At 47.5% G+C, this 18,540-nt stretch overlaps 1 protein-coding gene across 1 annotated transcript; it reads left to right on the forward strand.

Annotated features, from left to right (window-relative positions):
- Positions 1-1,846: 1,846 nt before the first annotated feature.
- Positions 1,847-18,229, forward strand: LOC129700697 (guanine nucleotide-binding protein G(I)/G(S)/G(O) subunit gamma-5-like). Its single transcript, XM_055641283.1, has 3 exons — positions 1,847-2,049; positions 11,627-11,779; positions 15,650-18,229. Exons 1-2 carry the CDS (start codon positions 1,969-1,971, stop codon positions 11,750-11,752), a joined length of 207 nt encoding a protein of 68 aa, XP_055497258.1. The 5' UTR covers positions 1,847-1,968; the 3' UTR covers positions 11,753-11,779; positions 15,650-18,229.
- The last annotated feature ends 311 nt before the right edge of the window (positions 18,230-18,540 follow it).

Below are 18,540 nucleotides of genomic sequence, written 5' to 3' on the forward strand. Positions count from 1 at the left end.
AGAACCTCCCTGCTCCTATACTCAAATCCTTTTGCAATGATAGCTAACATACCATTCGCTTTCTTTACTGCCTGCTGCACCTGTATGCCTACCTTCAATGACTGGTGTACCATGACACCCAGGTCTCGCTGCATCTCCCCCTTTCCCAATCGGCCACCATTTAGATAATAGTCTGCTTTCCCTTTTTGCCACCAAAATGGATAACCGCACATTTATCCACATTATACTGCATCTGCCAAACATTTGCCCACTAACCCAGCCTATCCAAGTCACCTTGCAGTCTCCTAGCATCCTCCTCACAGCTAACACTGCCCCCCAGCTTAGTGTCATCTGCAAACTTGGAGATATTGCCTTCAATTCCCTCATCCAGATCAGTAATATATATTGTAAATAGCTGGGGTCCCAGCACTGAGCCTTGCGGTACCCCACTAGTCACTGCCTGCCATTGTGAAAAGGACCCGTTTACTCCTACTCTTTGCTTCCTGTTTGCCAGCCAGTTCTCTATCCACATCAATACTGAACCCCCAATCCGTGTGCTTTAAGTTTGTGTACTATAATATCGGGAGCCTCGATCGCCTCGACGCAGAAATTTGACTGCGAGGCGGTGGAAGATCCCACAGCTGATGTTAAGCCGGGCCGGGCGATGAGAGGCCCCGCGAACGGGCCGCTTCAACCTCCCTCTATGATCTTTGCTCCACCAGGGCATCTCCCTCCCTCCTCCAATCACCGCGCTTTATCCTCAGTCCCACCCCCTACTTCTGCGGACTAGACCTTGCACTGACTCACACAGCTGTTCTTCAACTCCCCCCCCCCCCCCACTCCGAATCCTCTCATCCAATCGGTGCCCTCGATCATCAGTCCCACCTGGGCGTTCCGAGTGAGCCTGAAGACTGATTTTGGGCGGCACTGCGGTAAATTGCTGACTCACACAGCATTTCAACTCCCCCTCCCATTCCGAATCCGACCTCTCTGTCCTGGGCCTCCTCCATGGCCAGAGTGAGCACCAATGGAAATTGGAGGAGCAGCATTGACTTCCGCTTGGCAGTTTCACCCTAGCAGCATGAACATTGACTTCTCCAATTTCCGGTAGCCTTTGCTCTCTCCTCTCCTTCTCAGCTCTCCCTCAGCCCTCTGGCTCCTCCTCTTTTTTCTCCCCCCACCCCACCCTACATCAGTCTGAAGAAGGGTTTCGGCCTGAAACGTTGCCTATTTCCTTCGCTCCATAGATGCTGCCGCACCCGCTGAGTTTCTCCAGCACTTTTGTCTACCTTTGATTTTCCACCATCTGCAGTTCCTTCAGATTGTTAAGGGTTTGGACAGGCTAGAGGCAGGAAACATGTTTCCGATGTTGGGGGAGTCCAGAACCAGGGGCCACAGTTTAAGAATAAGGAGTAAGAAATTTAGAACGGAGACGAGGAAACACTTTTTCTCACAGAGAGTGGCGAGTCTGTGGAATTCTCTGCCTCAGAGGGCGTTGGAGGCCGGTTCTCTGGATGCTTTCAAGAGAGAGCTAGATAGGGCTCTTAAAAATATCAGAGTCAAGGGATATGGGGAGAAGGCAGGAACGGGGTACTGATTGGGGATGATCAGCCATGATCACATTGAATGGCGGTGTTGGCTCGAATGGCCGAATGGCCTACTCCTGCACCTATTGTCTATTGTGACTGTGTTCTCTATGCGTTGTCCTGTCCTGTCCTGTCCTGGGACTGTGTTCTCTATGTGTGTAATACTCTGGGACTGTGTTCTCTATGTGTGTAATACCTTGTGCTGTGTTCTCTACGTGTGTGTGAGTTTGGGACTGTGTTCTGTCGCTGCTCCCCCGTTTGTGAACATTACGCGGCGCAGCGGAGGCGTGAGAAAGAGAGAGACTGGAGCGGAACAGAGCAGAGCAGAGAAGAGAGAGGAAGAGAGGGGAGAGGCTTTGTGTTCGGCGCCCGGGGAGAGAGGAGAGAGGAGAGAGGAGCCGAGATGTCGGCCACCGCCACTGTGACCAGCACCAGGAAGCTGGTGGAGCAACTGCGCTGTGAGGTCGGCATCAAGCGGCTGAAGGTGAGCGGGGGAGCCGGGGAGAGGGAGGCCGGGGCCGGGGAGAGGGAGGCCGGGGCCGGGCGGGGCGCTGCCCAGTTACCTCCCCTCCCCGGACCCTCTCGTTGTCCCTCCGGCCTCTCCAGTTGCCCCCCACCCTGCTCTACCCCACCGCCCCATCCCGTCCCCCCTCTAACTCCAGCCTTTACTCCCTAGTCCCCACCTCACCCCTCTGCCTCTCTCCTTCCACCTCGGCCACTCCCATTGCCCCATCCACACCCCTTCCCCCCCACCCCAATGCCCACTCTCTGCCCCTTGGCCCCTCCCGTTACCCCCTCCTCAGTCCCACCCGTTACGTCCCCGTCTCGTCCCCCGCGTTACCCCCCTCCCCACACCACCCCCAACTCCCTCCTGTCATTACCCCCTCTCCACCCCATCTGCACTGTTACCCCTGACCCCAATCCCCCCCCCATTATGCCCCCACCCCCATCATGCCGTTACCCCCTATGTCCACCCCATCCCATCATTACCCCCCAATATCTCCACCCCCCCCCCCCCCCCCCCCCCCCCCCCCCCATCCCCCATCCCACCATTACCACACCCCGGCCGAGTTGGGTGGGTTTCAGACTGGGGTTCCACACTCTGTATGTCGTGGTCACCCTGGTCTGAGTCCCTACACCCCAACCCCCCATTTAGCTTCTGAACTCTAACACGGGACAGGCAGGAAACACACAGCAGGTCAGGCAGCAACTGTGGTGAGAGGCAGCAATCAGGTTCTTCAACCTGAGATGTCACTCTGACCCTCTCCCCACCGATGCTGCCTGGCCTGCTGTGTATTTTCTGTACATTCCATTTTTATTTTTGTATCTTCAGTTCCAATTACCTCTATCTACCTCATTGGGGACCCTCGGACTATCTTTGATCAGACTTTACTGACCTTATCTTGCACTAAACGTTTATTCACGTTATTCCCTTTATTCTGTCATAAATCATAGGAGTAGAAATAGGCCATTCAGCCCATCAAGTCTACCCCGCCATTCAATCACGGCTGATATTTCTCTCCCTCCAAAAACCCCATTCTCCTGCTTTCTCCCCATAACCCTTGACACCCGTACTAATCAATAATCTATCTATCTCTGCCTTTAAAATATCCCCTGGCTTGGCCTCCACAGCCGTCTGTGGCAAAGAATTACACATGTATCTGCACACTGAATGGCTCAATTGTAATCCTGTATTGTCTTTCTGCTGACTGGATAGCACGCAACAAAAGCTTTTCACTGTACCTCGCTGCACGTGACAATAACCTAGACTCAATCTCAACTCAAACAGTTGGTCATAGTATTTTCAGGGTCAAAGGAGGGTTTGCCCGTAATGTAAAGCATGTTTGTGAGTGTTTGGCGGCAACACCATTTCTCTCTGACCAAAACAGTTAGCTCTGTTTTGAAGGAGGTAACTGTTCATTCGGATTTAGTTTAGTTTAGTTTAGAGATACAGTGCGGAAACAGGCCCTTCGGCCCATCGAGTCTGCGCCGACCAGCGAGTACATTGTATGCTAGCATATGAGAAACAATATACAATCTTTACCAAAGCCAATTAACCTATGAACCTCTATGTCTTTGGAGTGTGGGAGGAAACCGGAGCACCCAGAGAAAATCCTCGCAGGTCACGGGGAGAACATACAAACTACATATGGACAGCACCCGTGGTCAGGATCGAACCCAGATCTCCGGCGCTGTGAGGCAGCAATCTCTATCGCTGCGCCACCTTGCTGCCCCAAATTCATTCTGTAAACTCACTTTTTTTTGTGCGAGGGTCACCGTTCCCACTGCCCCTCCACGCACTGATATAGGGAGGAGGATATACACAAACATGCACATGAAGATACATACATATTTTAGTTTAGTTTATTGTCACATATACCGAGGTACAGTGAAAAGCTAAAGGGATCAGGGGGTATGGAGACAAGGCAGGTACAGGATACCGAGTTGGATGATCAGCCATGATCATATTGAATGGCGGTGCAGGCTCGAAGGGCTTAATGGCCTACTCCTGCACCTATTTTCTATGTTTCTATGTTTTAAGTTGCGTGCTAACCAGCCAGCGAAAAAATACCACATATAACGGACATAATTTCCTTTTAAAATATGAGTTCATTAGTATTAGGAGTAGAATTAGGCCATTCGGCCCATCAAGTCTACTCCGTCATTTAATTATGGCTGATCTACCTCTTCCTCCTAACTCCATTCTCCTGCCTTCTCCCCATAACCCCTGACACCCGTACAGATCAAGAATCTATCTATCTCGGCCTTAAAAAATATCCACTGACCTGGCCTCCACAGCCCGCAATATCTATTGATGTTTTCCAAAGCTACAGTATATGGCTGTTTCTGGTTAATTCTTGTTGTCTACTTTCCCTTTCAACAATTCCTTGGTGGTCTTGGTTAAATTATTTTTTTTTTCCAATCCTGTTCTCTTTGGCAACATTATAGTCTATCCTCGTGATCTATTACTACCTTTACTGTTAAACATCACTAGATCACATTTTGTTTTATATTTTTTTGCCTTAAATGGAAATTTGGTGCAAGCTGTCTATTAATTTTAGGTTAGTTTAGAGATACATGCCAAGAAACAGGCCAAGTCCACACCAATCAGCGATCCCCACACACTAACACTATCCTACACACACTAAGGACAATTTAGACAATAGACAATAGGTGCAGGAGTAGGCCATTCGGCCCTTCTAGCCAGCACCGCCATTCAATGTGATCATGGCTGATCATCCCCAATCAGTACACCGTTCCTGCCTTCTCCCTATATCCCTTGACTCCGCTATTTTTAAGAGCCCTATCTAGCTCTCTCTTGAAAGCATCCAGAGAACCTGCCTCCACCGCCCTCTGAGGCAGAGAATTCCACAGACTCACCACTCTCTGTGTTTCCTCGTCTCCGTTCTAAATGGCTTACCCCTTATTCTTAAACTGTGGCCCCTGGTTCTGGACTCCCCCCAACATCGGGAACATGTATCCTGCCTCTAGCGTGTCCAAGCCCTTAACAATCTTATATGTTTCAATGAGATATCCTCTCATCCTTCTAAACTATCGAGTGTACAAGCCCAGCTGCTCCATTCTCTCAGCATGTGACAGTCCCGCCATCCCGGGAATTAACCTTGTAAACCTACCCTGCACTCCCTCAATAGCAAGAATGTCCTTGCTCAAATTAGGGGACCAAAACTGTACACAATATATACTCCAGGTGTGGTCTCACTAGGGCTCTGTACAACTACAGAAGGACCTCTTTGCTCCTATATTCGATTCCTCTTGTTATAAAGGCCAGCATGCCATTCGCTTTCTTCATTGCCTGCTGCACCTGCATGCTTACTTTCATAGACTGATGTACAAGGACCCCCAGATCCCATTGTGCTTCCCCTTTTCCCGACTTGACGCCATTCAGATAGTAATCTGCCTTCCTGTTTTTGCTACCGAAGTGGATAACCTCACATTTATCCGCATTAAACTTCATCTGCCATGCATCTGCCCACTCCCCCAACCTGTCCAAGTCACCCTGCATTCTCATAGCATCCTCCTCACAGTTCACACTGCCACCCGGCTTTGTGCCATCTGCAAATTTGCTAATGTTACTTTGAATCCCTTCATCCAAATCATTGATGTATATTGTAAATAGCTGCGGTCCCAGCACCGAGCCTTGTGGTACCCCACTAGTCACTGCCTGCCATTCTGAAATGGACCCGTTAATCCCTACTCTTTGTTTCCTGTCTGCTAACCACTTCTCTATCCATGTCAGCACTCTACCGCCAATACCATGTGCCCTCATTTTGCCCACTAATCTCCTATGTGGGACCTTATCACATGCTTTCTGAAAGTCCAGGTACACTACATCCACTAGCTGTCCCTTGTCCATTTTCCTAGTTACATCTTCAAAAAATTCCAGAAGATTAGTCAAGCATGATTTCCGCTTCATAAATCCATGCTGACTCGGACCGATCCTGTTACTGCTATCCAAATGTTCGTCTATCTCATCTTTTATAATTGACTCCAGCATCTTCCCCACCACCGATGTCGGGCAAGCTGGTCTATAATTCCCTGTTTTCTCTCTCCCGCCTTTCTTATAAAGTGGGATAACATTAGCTACCCTCCAATCAAGAGTCAAGAGTCAATTTAATTGTCATTTGGACCCCTAGAGGTCCAAACGAAATGCCGTTTCTGCAGCCATACATTACACACAAATAGACCCCAGACACAACATAATTACATTTTACATAAACATCCATCACATAGCTGTGATGGAAGGCCAAAAAAACTTATCTCTCCACTGCACTCTCCCCCCCCCCCCGATGTCAGAGTCAAAGTCAAAGCCCCCGGCTGGCGATGGCGATTGTCCCGCGGCCATTGAAGCCACGCCGGGTGGTGCGAGGTCGCACACCGGGTCTTGGTGTTGGAGCCCCCGGTGTGCGCTCGCAAAGTCCCGCGGCCATTCCAGCAATCCACAGGAACTGATCCTGAGTCTATAGAACATTGGAAAATTATCACCAATACATCCATGATTTCTAGAGCCACTTCCTTAAGTACCCTGGGATGCAGACCATCAGGCCCTGGGGATTTATCAGCCTTCAGTCCCATCAGTCTATCCAACACCATTTCCTGCCTAATGTGGATTTCCTTCAGTTCCTCCGTCACCCCAGAGCCTCTGGCCACTACTATATCAGGAAGATTGTTTGTGTCCTCCTTAGTGAAGATAATAATAATAATAATATATTTTATTGTCATTGTACATAAAGTGCAATGAGATTTGGTTTGCAGCTTCCATCTGATGTCATAACTTAAATAACTAATACAATTAAGATTTAGATACTCCGAGAAACATGGTTTGTAAAAAGAACATTACAACAGTAAAACAGTCAAAACAGACTAAAATGCAGATGTGTCATCCGTGACCATCCGAGGGGGACAGTCCAGGGGGGTGGGGGGCATTCAGCAGGGCCGGTTCAGAGCCACTATAGCTCTGGGAATGAAACTGTTTCTGAGTCTGGAGGTGCGGGCATAGAAGGCCTTGTAACGTCTGCCGGAGGGAAGTAGTTCGAACAGTCCGTTACAAGGGTATGAGGAGTCTTTATGGATGCTGACGGCCTTCCTGAGGCACCGTGTGTGGTAGATGCCCCCCAAGGCTGGTAGCTGTGTCCCAATAATCTTCTACGCTCTGTGGACGACGCGCTGAAGAGCTCTCCTCTCCACCTCCATGCAGCTGAGATTCACCACAGAGATGCCATACGTTAATATGCTCTCTGTGGAAGATCCAAAGTACCTGTTCAACTGATCTGCCATTTCCTTGTTCCCCATAATAAATTCACCTTCAAGGGCCCAACTTTGGTCTTAACTATTTTTTTCCTCTTCACATACCTAAAGAAGCTTTTACTATCCTGCATTAGATTCTTGGCTAGCTTACCTTCGTACCTCATCTTTTCTCCCCGTATTATCTTTTTGGTTATCTTCTGTTGTTCTTTAAACATTACCCAATCATCTTTGCTACATTGTACTTCTTCGCTTTAATTTTTATACTGTCCCTGATGTCCCTTTGAGTAAGAATCTTTCTTCCTCCTAGGAATGAACTGATCCTGCACCTTCTGTATTATTCCAAAAAACACCTGCCATTTTATTTCACTGCCATCCCTGCTAGTGTATCTTTCCAGTCAACTTTGGCCCGCTCCTCCATCATGGCCCCCCATAGTCCCCTTTATTCAACTGCAAAATTGACACGTCCGATCTACCGTTCTCCCTCTCCAATTGTAGATTAAACTTGACCATGTTATGGTCACTGCCTCCTAATGGCTCATTAACCTCCTTTATCAAATCCGGTTCATTGCATAACACTAAATCCAGAATTGTCTTCTCCCTGGTAGGCTCCGATACAAGCTGCTCTAAGAATCCACCATGAGGGCACTCTACAAAGTCCCTTTCTTGGGGTCCAGTACCAAACTGATTTTCCCAGTCTACCTGCACGTTGAAATCTCCGATAACAACCACGGCATTACTTTTGCTGCATGCATGTTGACTTTGCTACATTTATACCAAGCCGATTAACCTACAAACCTTGTTCGAGACGTACCAGGGTCCCATCCCCGACCTCTACCTCCGCTACATCGCCGACTGCATTGGTGCTACCTCCTGCACCCACACACAACTCACTGACTTGATCCATTTCACCACCAACTTCCATCCGGCACTCAAATACACCTGGACCATTTCCGACACTTCCCTACCATTTCTTGACCTCACTATCTCCATTGCAGGTGATAGACTTCTGACCAACATCCACTATAAACCCACTGACTCCCATGGTTACCTAGACTACATTTCTTCCCACCCTGCCTTCTGTAAGGACTCCATCCCCTAATCTCAACTCCTCCGTCTACGCCGCATCTGCTCCCAGGATGAGGTGGTCCACACCAGGGCATCGGAAATGTCCTCATTCTTCAGGGAACGGGGGTTCTCCTCCCCCACTACAGATGAGGCTCTCACCAGGGTTTCTTCAATACCCCGTAACACTGCTCTCGCTCCCCATCCCCCCACTCGCAACAAGGGCAGAGTCCCCCTAGTCCTCACCTTCCACCCCACTAGCCGTCACATACAACAAATAGTCCTCCGACATTTTCGCCACCTCCAACTTAACCCCACCACTCGCCACATCTTCCCATCTCCTGCCCTGTCTGCTTTCCGCAAAGACCGCTCCCTCCGTAACTCCCTGGTCAATTCTTCCCTTCCCTCCCGTACCACCCCCTCCCCGGGCACCCTCCGTTGCAGCCGCAAGAAATGCTACACTTGTCGCTTTACCTCCCCCCTCGACTCCATTCACGGACCCAAGCAGTCGTTCCAGGTGCAACAGAGGTTCACCTGCACCTCCTCCAACCTCATCTATTGCTTCCACGGCTCTAGATGTCAGCTGATCTACATCAGTGAGACCAAGCGTAGGCTTGGCGATCGTTTCGCCGAATACCTCCGCTCGGTCCGCATTAACCAACCTGACCTCCCTGTGGCTCAGCACTTCAACTCCCCCTCCCATTCCCAATCTGACCTTTCTGTCCTGGGTCTCCTCCATGGCCAGAGTGAGCACCACCGGAAATTGGAGGGACAGCACCTCATATTTCGCTTGGGCAGTCTGCACCCTAGCGGCATGAACATTGAATTCTCCAATTTCCGGTAGCCCTTGCTGTCTCCTCCCCCTTCTCAGCTCCCCCTCATCCCTCTGGCTCCTCCTCTTCCTTTCATCTTCCCGCCCCCCACCCTACATCAGTCTGAAGAAGGGATCCGGCCCGAAACGTTGCCTATTTCCTTCGCTCCATAGATGCTGCTGCACCCGCTGAGTTTCTCCAGCATTTTTGTCTACCTTCGATTTTCCAGCATCTGCAGTTCTTTCTTTAACAACCTACAAACCTGTACTTCTTTGGAGTGTGGGAGGAAACCTGCGCTCCCGGAGAAAAGCCACGCGGGTCACGGGGAGAACGTACAAACTCTGTACAGACAGCGCCCGTAGTCTGGATCGAACCCGGGTCTCGGGCACTGTAAGACAGCAACTCTACCGCTGCACCACCGTGCCACACAATTCTTAAGACTTTGCAAGTGTACTGCTGATGTACTTTCCAAATCTACCGTAGCCAGCTCATGCCGCTAAACCTCTTGGTTCAATCGGTTTAGAATTAAGTCATACAGCGCAGAAACAGCCCCTTCGGCCCTACACCTCAATTTTTAATCCTGCTTTTATAAAGTTTATTGGCATCTGCATACGTACGTTGAGGTCCAGGTACAATGAGAGTCGTGCATGCAGCAACACCAGAGGCACGTAGACTCAGACAACGCACAAAACATAAAGCATACAGAAATTAGGGTGGCACTGTAGCGCAGTGGTAGAGTTGCTGTCTTACAGCGCCAGAGACCCGGGTTCGATCCTGACTAAGGCTGCTGTCTGCACGGAGTTTGTACATTCTCCATGTGACCTGTGTGGATTTTCTCAGAGACTTTTGGTTTCTTTCCACACTCCAAAGGCGTACAGGTTTGTAGGCTAATTGGCTTGGTGTATTTGTAAAGTGTGTGTGTGTGTGTGTGTGTGTGTGTGTGTGTGTGTGTGTGTGTGTGTGTGTGTGTGTGTGTGTGTGTGTGTGTGTGTGTGTGTGTGTGTGTGTGTGTGTGTGTGTGTGTGTGTGTGTGTGTGTGTGTGTGTAGTTAGTGTTAGTGTGCGGGGATCGCAGGTCAGTGCGGATTTGGTGGGCTGCATCTCTAAAGCAATTTAGTTTGTGGAATTCAATGCCACAAACGGCTGCGGAGGCCAAGTCATTGAGTATTTTTAAACCAGAGATAACCCAGGTCTTGATTAGTACGGTGTCAGTGGTTAATGGGGAGAAGGCAGGAGAATGGGATTGAGAGGGAAAGATCGATCAGCCATGATTGAGTGACGGAGGTTCTTTAGTAACTTGTCAGTTTCTTTGTTGAACTAAATTAAGGCGCATGTTGCAATCAAAAGCACTTGAACAATTGGTTGGGAATGGCCTAATTCTGCACCAATGTCTTATGGACTAACACAAAGTCTTCACTGGGACTCCAGTGGTGAGTAACGGTGACAGCAGCAGATTTTGATTGCCTGAAATGTGAGGATCTACCAACACCATTCATGCTCTAGATTCAAACATAAATAAAAACACATATTTTGCTTGGGCAGCTTGCGATGCCCCTCCGTCTGAGGAAGGGTCTCGACCCAAAACATCGCCCATTCCTTTTCTCTCGAGATGTTGAACGACCCGCTAATTACTCCAGATTTTTGTGTCTATCTTCGGTTTAAACCAGCATCTGCAGTTCCTTCCTATGCTTAACATTCTTGTCTCCCTGGGCTTCAGTTACTTAGTTTCAGTGCAGGTGGAAGAGAGGAAGGGAATTCGTAATGACAAGTTTGAAGTGTTATGCAAGAAATACTTTTTGTGCAATATAAAAGCACTTTCGCTCCGATAATTTTTTTTTTTTTAAAGGCTGGAAACTCAGCAGGTCAGGCAGCCTCTGTGGGGGAGAGAAACAGTTAACGTTTGAGAACTTGCAAATAAATGACGGTTCAGCAGTAGAAAAGAACAGAGGGTCTAGACGCACAAATACATAGTTCCCTGAATGTGGGTGAAGCAAGGAGATAGGGTGGTGAAGAAATGTGTAGGAAGGAACTGCAGATGCTGATTTACACCAAAGATAGACATAACATGCTGGAGGGACAGGTAGCAGCTCTGGAGAGAAGGAATGGTTGACGTTTTGGTTCGGGATCTTTCGGTGCTGGCTCGAAGGGCCGAATGGCCTACTCTTGCACCTATTGTCCATTGTCTATTGTCAACTGATGAAGAGTATCCAGAGGAATCCCACGCAGGTCACAGGGAGAACGTGCAAACTCCGTACGGACAGCACCCGTAGTCGGGATGGAACCCGGGTCTCTGTACTGCTGCGCCACCGTGCCGCCCAATGTCCTTGGGAAATACTGAAATGAGTTAGAAGATTTTAATTCTTGTCTTTCCTTCCTTCCTCCTCCTCCCACCATCCCTGTCCTTCCGTTACAACCCCCACAGGTATCCCAGGCAGCAACGGACCTGAAGCAGTTTTGTCTGCAGAATGCACCACAGGATCCATTACTGACAGGAATACATCCCAACACCAACCCCTTCCGGCCTTTCAAGCCCTGCTTGATACTCTAACTGCAAATGGCATTCCACTTTCTCTTGGTAAGTAAACTTATCTCTGGGTTTCCAGACAAATGTATAGTTTTTGGGTCGGCGTAACATCTCTCATTCAATCGGACACAGAGTGCTGGAGTAACTCAGCGGGTCAGGCAGCATCTGTGGAGAACATGGATAGGTGACGTTTCACAGAGTGCTGGAGTAACTCAGCGGGTCAGGCAGCATCTATGGAGCTAAGGAAATAGGCAACGTTTCGGGCCGAAACCCGCAAGGGTTTCGGCCCGAAACGTTGCCTATTTCCAGAAGGATTTCGGCCCGAATCGTTGCCTATTTCCTTAGCTCCATAGATGCTGCTGCACCATAACTGAGTGGGTCAGGCAGCATCTGTGGAGAACATGGATAGGTGACGTTTCACAGAGTGCTGGAGTAACTCAGCGAGTCAGGCAGCATCTGTGGAGAACATGGATAGGTGACGTTTCACAGAGTGCTGGAGTAACTCAGCGGGTTATGGGGAGAAGGCAGGAGAATGGGGTTAAAAGGGAAAGATAGATCAGCCATGATTGAATGGCAGAGTAGAGTCGATGGGCTGAATGGCCTAATTCTGCTCCTATTACATGAGATGACCTTATAACATCACCTCTCCATGTTCTTCAGAGATGCTGCCTGACCCGCTGAGAGATTTGCCAAATCTCCTTTCTTCAATGTGTAGAAAGGAACAGTTGATGTTGGTTTATACCAATGATAGACACAATGTGCTGGAGTAAAGGGCCTGTCCCACTTAGGCGACTCTTTAAGCAACTGCCGGGGACTAGTTTTAATGGAATTCACCTACGACACCTGGCGACCACTTACAACAACAAAAATTGTCGCCACTTTCGCCGAAAAATTTCAACATGTCGAACATTTTGCGGTAGTCGCCCAAAAAAATACCGAAGTGGGACAGGCCGATTACTCAGCATGTTAGGCAGCGTCTCTGGAGAAAATGGATGGGGGATGTTTCTGGTCGGGACCCTTCTTCAGAAAAGGTCCCGACTCAAAACGTCACCTGTCCATTCTCTCCAGAGACGCTGCCCGATCTGCAGTTACTCCAGCACTTTGTGACTTTTTGTTTTTGTTGTAAACCAGCATCTGCAGTTCCATGTCTTTCAGTTTTTAAGTTACTTGAAGCCCATGTAAGGAAGTGTTGCAGCAATTCGACAGCATTTGCCAAGACTTCAACTGGAATTCTGTTTGCAGAATTGAGGAAGGACACACTTGCATCATGGGCGATGCAATGCGCAGAACAAAAGAACCTTAAACAAAGCAGGAGAGGGCCACTCGGCCCCTCAAGCCCTGCTAGCAGGCGGCATCTTTCATCCAGTGCCCAACAAAAACGTTTCACTCCACCTCGGTGCACGTGACAATATACCAAACTCAAACTAAATTCAAACTCTGACCTGAAGCATTTACTCTAGAAAGAGTCACAAGGTGCCGGAGTAGCAGGGAGAGGCAGCGTCTCTGGAGAACATGGATAGGTGATGTTTCCGGTCGGGATCCACCTTTAGTTTAGTTTAGAGATACAGCCCGGAAACAGGCCCTTCAGCCCACTGAGTCTGCACTGACCAGCAATCACCCCGCACACTAACACGATCCGACACACACGAGGGACAACTTTTACCAAAGCCAATTAACCTATAAACCTGCACGTGTTTGGAGAGTGGGAGAAAACCGGAGCACCCGTAGATAACCCAAGTGGTCACAGGGAGAAGGTACAAACTCCGTACAGACAACACCCATAGTCAGGATGGAACCCGGGTCTCTGGCGCTGTGAGGCAGCAACTCTACCGCTGTCAACACAGATCTCGCTTGTTCTCCCTGTGACCTTCTTCCTCCCCGTTTCCTCCGGAAGCCCCAGTTTCCTCCTACACCTGGTTAACTGACCTCTGTAAATTTCCGCCACAGTTCGATAATTTTCTGGATATTGGAGTAACGAAAGTGAGTTGAAGTATCTTGGGAGAATAAATAGTGGGATTAATGTCGGGTTAATATTGATGTCGACTCCATGCCTGTTTCTGAGCTGTATCTATATGACTGTGACCTTCTGAAATTGCCTCAGCAATGCCCCTATATAACTGAAACTCAATCTCCCTCTGTTCATATTCAATTCCCCTTGCAATAAACACCAACATGTTGTCTGCTTTCCTATTTCCTTTGGCAAATTACAGACTGGGACACCTAGGCCTCTCTGCATCCCAAAGCTTGCCATCCCTCCACCATTGAAACCTACTGTTTTCCAGCCAAAAAGAAAACTCAGTTCAGTTTAGTTTAGTGTCACGTGCACAGAGGTACAGTGGAAAGCTTTTGTTGCGTGCTAGCCAGTCAGCGGAAAGACAATACATGATTACAGTCGATCCATTTACAGTGTACAGATACATAATATGGGAATAACCTTTAGTACAAGATAAAGCCAGTAAAGTCCGATCTAAGATAGTCTTGAGGGTCACAAAATTGAATTGAATTGAATTGATAGAGGTAGATAGTAATTCAGCCCGGTTCTCTGGTTGTGGTGGGATGATTCAGTTACCTGATAACAGCTGGGAAGAAACTGCTTCACTTTATCCCACATTATTCTCCATATAGAAGCCAATTAATCAACAAACCTGCTCGTTTTTGGATTGTAGAAGGAAAGTAGAGAAAAACCCTCTGGTCACAGGGAGAAAGTACAAACTCCACACATACAGTACGTACTTACATAGAAACATAGGTGCAGGAGTAGGCCATTCGGCCCTTCGAGCCTGCACCGCCATTCAATATGATCATGGCTGATCATCCAACTCAGTATCCCGTACCTGCCTTCTCTCCATACCCTCTGATCCCCTTAGCCACAAGGGCCACATCTAACTCCCTCTTAAATATAACCAATGAACTGGCCTCAACTACCCTCTGTGGCAGAGAGTTCCAGAGATTCACCACTCTGTGTGAAAAAAGTTCTTCTCATCTCCGTTTTAAAGGATTTCCCCCTTATCCTTAAGCTGTGACCCCTTGTCCTGGACTTCCCCAACATCGGGAACAATCTTCCTGCATCTAGCCTGTCCAACCCCTTAAGAATTTTGTAAGTTTCTATAAGATCCCCTCTCAGTCTCCTAAATTCTAGAGAGTATAAACCAAGTCTATCCAGTCTTTCTTCATAAGACAGTCCTGACATCCCAGGAATCAGTCTGGTGAACCTTCTCTGCACTCCCTCTATGGCAATAATGTCCTTCATGTACTCATGATCAAACCCGGGTCTCTGGTCCTGTAAGGCAGCAACTCTATTGCTGTGCCACTGAGGTGCCCTCATTTAATAGGAACTAGAGAGGAAGCCTTTTCACACCAAGGATGGTGGGCATATGGAACTATCTGCCAGAGAATGTAGTTGAGGCAGATATTATCACAACCTTCAAAGTACATTTATTTTAGGAAGGAGACGTTCTTTTAGGAAGGTGATGAGCAGAATTTCTTTTAGTGAATCTGTGGAATTCTTTGCCACAGAAGGCTGTGGAGGCCAAGCCAGTGGATATTTTTAAGGCGGAGATGGATAGATTCTTGATTAGTACGCGTGTCAGAATGAGGTTAGGAGGGAAAGACAGACCAACCATGATTGAATGGTGGAGTAGACTTGATGGGCCGAATAGCCTAATTCTACTATCACATGATCTTGTGACGTTTGGACAGGTCCATGAATAGGACATGTTTAGAGGGATATTCGACAAACGCAGGCAGGTGGGACCAGTGTAGATGGGCCATCTTAGTTGGCGTGGGCAAGTTGGTCCAAAGGGCCTATTTCCATGCTGTATGACTCTAAGTCAGGCTTGGGCAATTGTCCTTGTCTGTAGTAATGTTGAGCATTGATTTTCGCTGCGTACTAACTTCAGCATGAATGTGTTTCCATTGCAGGTTTTTAGGCTCTTCAATGGAAATTGAATTCACCCTTGGTGAATGTCCTGCAAAACAATGAAGATGTTTACACTAATCTTGACTCTCAGTGGCCTTGAAACCAATGGACAAGCCATGTTGGATCTTTATAAGAAGCCTCTTAAAATCTGTGCCAACTTTCTCCACTGTCACTTTGAAAATTGGCAGCTCTTTGATACTGATTTTAAACCTAGCTCATTGCTTCAATGACGTTTTGTAGGTACAATTTTAGTTGCTTGTCCAACATACTGTTTCTAAGAACATTGGACACTGGTAATGATGTATTAATAACTATCTGACAAGTATTTTATGATTAAGTCCATTTTGAAAGGATACTGTATATACTAGTGTACGAGATTGAAACACTTTTTTCCCCCCAAAATATCATTGGACATCACTTTAAGGTTCTATATTTACAGTGAAAATTACGACATTAATTCAAATATTTTCTCTTCCCTTGTTAATTCAACCAAGGCATTGATCAGGCAAAAGTCTTGGAATATAATACGTGTAGGGAGGAACTGCAGATGTTGGTTTAAACCGAAGATAGACAAAACGCTGGAGTAACTCAGCGGGTCAGACAGCATCGCTGGAGAGAAGGAATCTCCCTCTCACCTGACTTTCCGTCTGAAGAAAGGTCACGACCCGAAACGTCACCTATTCCCTCTCTCTCTCCAGAGAAGCTGCCTGGCCCGCTGAGTCACTCCAGCTTTTTGTGTTCGATCGTGGAATACGATAGTCGAGATGTCATACGATATGTAGAGAAGCTGTAATTTAGAAATTGGTTCTTGGTCATTCTGTAGAGTTCAGTGTTGATTGTGGCACCTTTCAGTACAGGGAATGTACTGTCATTGAAAGGGGTTGGGGATTATTCCCTGGGCATTATCTGTGAAATACTTTTGCCCAGATCCACTAGGTGGGTCTTTATGTTGTTCAGAGTAAGACCTAGCAATCCCAGCCTTGAGTGCCATTTACGACATCTCTACATGGATTAACCAGGAGAGTCGGCACCAGCATCTCGGGGAGATAGACAACAAAATAGACAGGCAAAAGTCTTAGAATATAATACGTGTAAGAAGGAACTGCAGATGCTGGTTTTACACTGAAGATAGACACAAAATGCTGGAGCAACTTAACAGGACAGGCAGCATCTCTGGAGAGAAGGAGTGGGTGACGTTTCGGGTCGAGATCCTTCTTCAGACTGAGCCTTGCCAGTAATATGCAGAAACTGCAGTATTATTGGGGGGGGGGGAAGTATTGTCTGAAATATTATACAGAGCAAAACAAACTATCAGAATAGGAAGGTTTCAAGGAAAGGCTGGCTGGCGTGTGGAATTCTCTATCATGTTGTGTTTGACATTCTCTGCTTTGTTACACTGATCAGCTTTGAAGAATCTATCAAGCCTTCCAACGGTGCAGATGATGAATTAAATTATTGTATTAATAGACTGGAGGCTACACTGGGTGATTTGATGGCTTTGTGTCAATGCTGTCGCTGAGTGAGACAGGGTTATATACATGGGGTCCGCAGGTATTTGTCATGCCCATTCAAAGTAAAATAACCTTTGAAAGTGCGATCTGTCAAAAAAAATAACAATTGCAAAGTATTACTCTTATTAGTCAAGTATTATACTGTGGTTTTGGTTGAAGAAAGGTCTCGACTTGAATCATCATCTATCCATGTTCTCCAGAGATGCTTCCTGACTCCAGCACTTTGTGTCATAGAAACATAGAAAATAGGTGCAGGAGGAGGCCATTCGGCCCAGCACCGCCATTCATAATGATCATGGCTGATCGTCCCCTATTAATAGCCCGTGCCTGCCTTCTCCCCATATTCCTTGACTCCACTAGCCCCTAGAGCTCTATCTAACTCTCTTAAATCCATCCAATGCCTTGGCCTCCACTGCCCTCTGTGGAAGGGAATTCCATAAATTCACAACTCTCTGGGTGAAAAAGTATTTTCTAAACTCAGTCCTAAATGACCTCCCCTTTATTCAAAGACTGTGGCCCCTGGTTCTGGACTCGCCCAACATTGGGGAAAAAATGTCCTGCATCTAGCTTGTCCAGTCCTTTTATAATTGTATATGTTTCTATAAGATCCCCCCCCCCTCATCCTTCTAAACTCCAGTGGATACTGCAGTGTCCTTCTGCTGATTACACTTTGTCAGGTCCCTTTCCTAAGGTTTGGCTGTGTGGAACCTGAAGCTCTTGTATATACAGTATCTGATCGAGACAAAATGGATGTAACGTGATTTCGCTGACTGTTTTGTGGTGTTGCAGCGTAATCTATCTCTTTCACGGATCAAAATCTTTCAATAAACTTTTTTTTTTAAACGTGTAGATTAGGAGGTGTTGGCGAGTTAATTATCATCGTGAACAGGAAGGGTGTCGAAGGGTGCAAAGTAAAGTAGGTGTTTCACATTGCATTAGAAATGTCTGATTATCAGTCAATTGTGAGGTTGTGTCGTGGGGCTGACTGATTCTCTCTGTAAAGAAATGTCAACCTTTCTCTTTTGTAAGCATCAAGCACTCCAGATCAGAAAATAAATGTTCTTCCCACCCCTGCCTCCGACAAGCTTTGCATCAATTGCCTGGAATTGTAAGCTACACTACACATGCCATCACTTCAGAGTCAGTCAGTCAACTGAGGGGTTAAGACAAGACACAAGGGTTGACGTACTAGAGTCTTGTGAAAGACACAAAGTTTAGTTTAGAGTTTCAGCGTGGAAACAGGCCCTTCGGCCCACCCTCTAACTAAAGAAATTCCTCCTCATCTCCTTCCTAAAGGAACATCCTTTAATTCTGAGGCTGTGACCTCTAGTCCTAGACTCTCCCACTAGTCGAAGCATCCTCTCCACATCCACTCTCTTCAG

Source organism: Leucoraja erinacea, chromosome 10 (assembly GCF_028641065.1).
Source record: "Leucoraja erinacea ecotype New England chromosome 10, Leri_hhj_1, whole genome shotgun sequence".
Classification (NCBI taxonomy): domain Eukaryota; kingdom Metazoa; phylum Chordata; class Chondrichthyes; order Rajiformes; family Rajidae; genus Leucoraja; species Leucoraja erinaceus.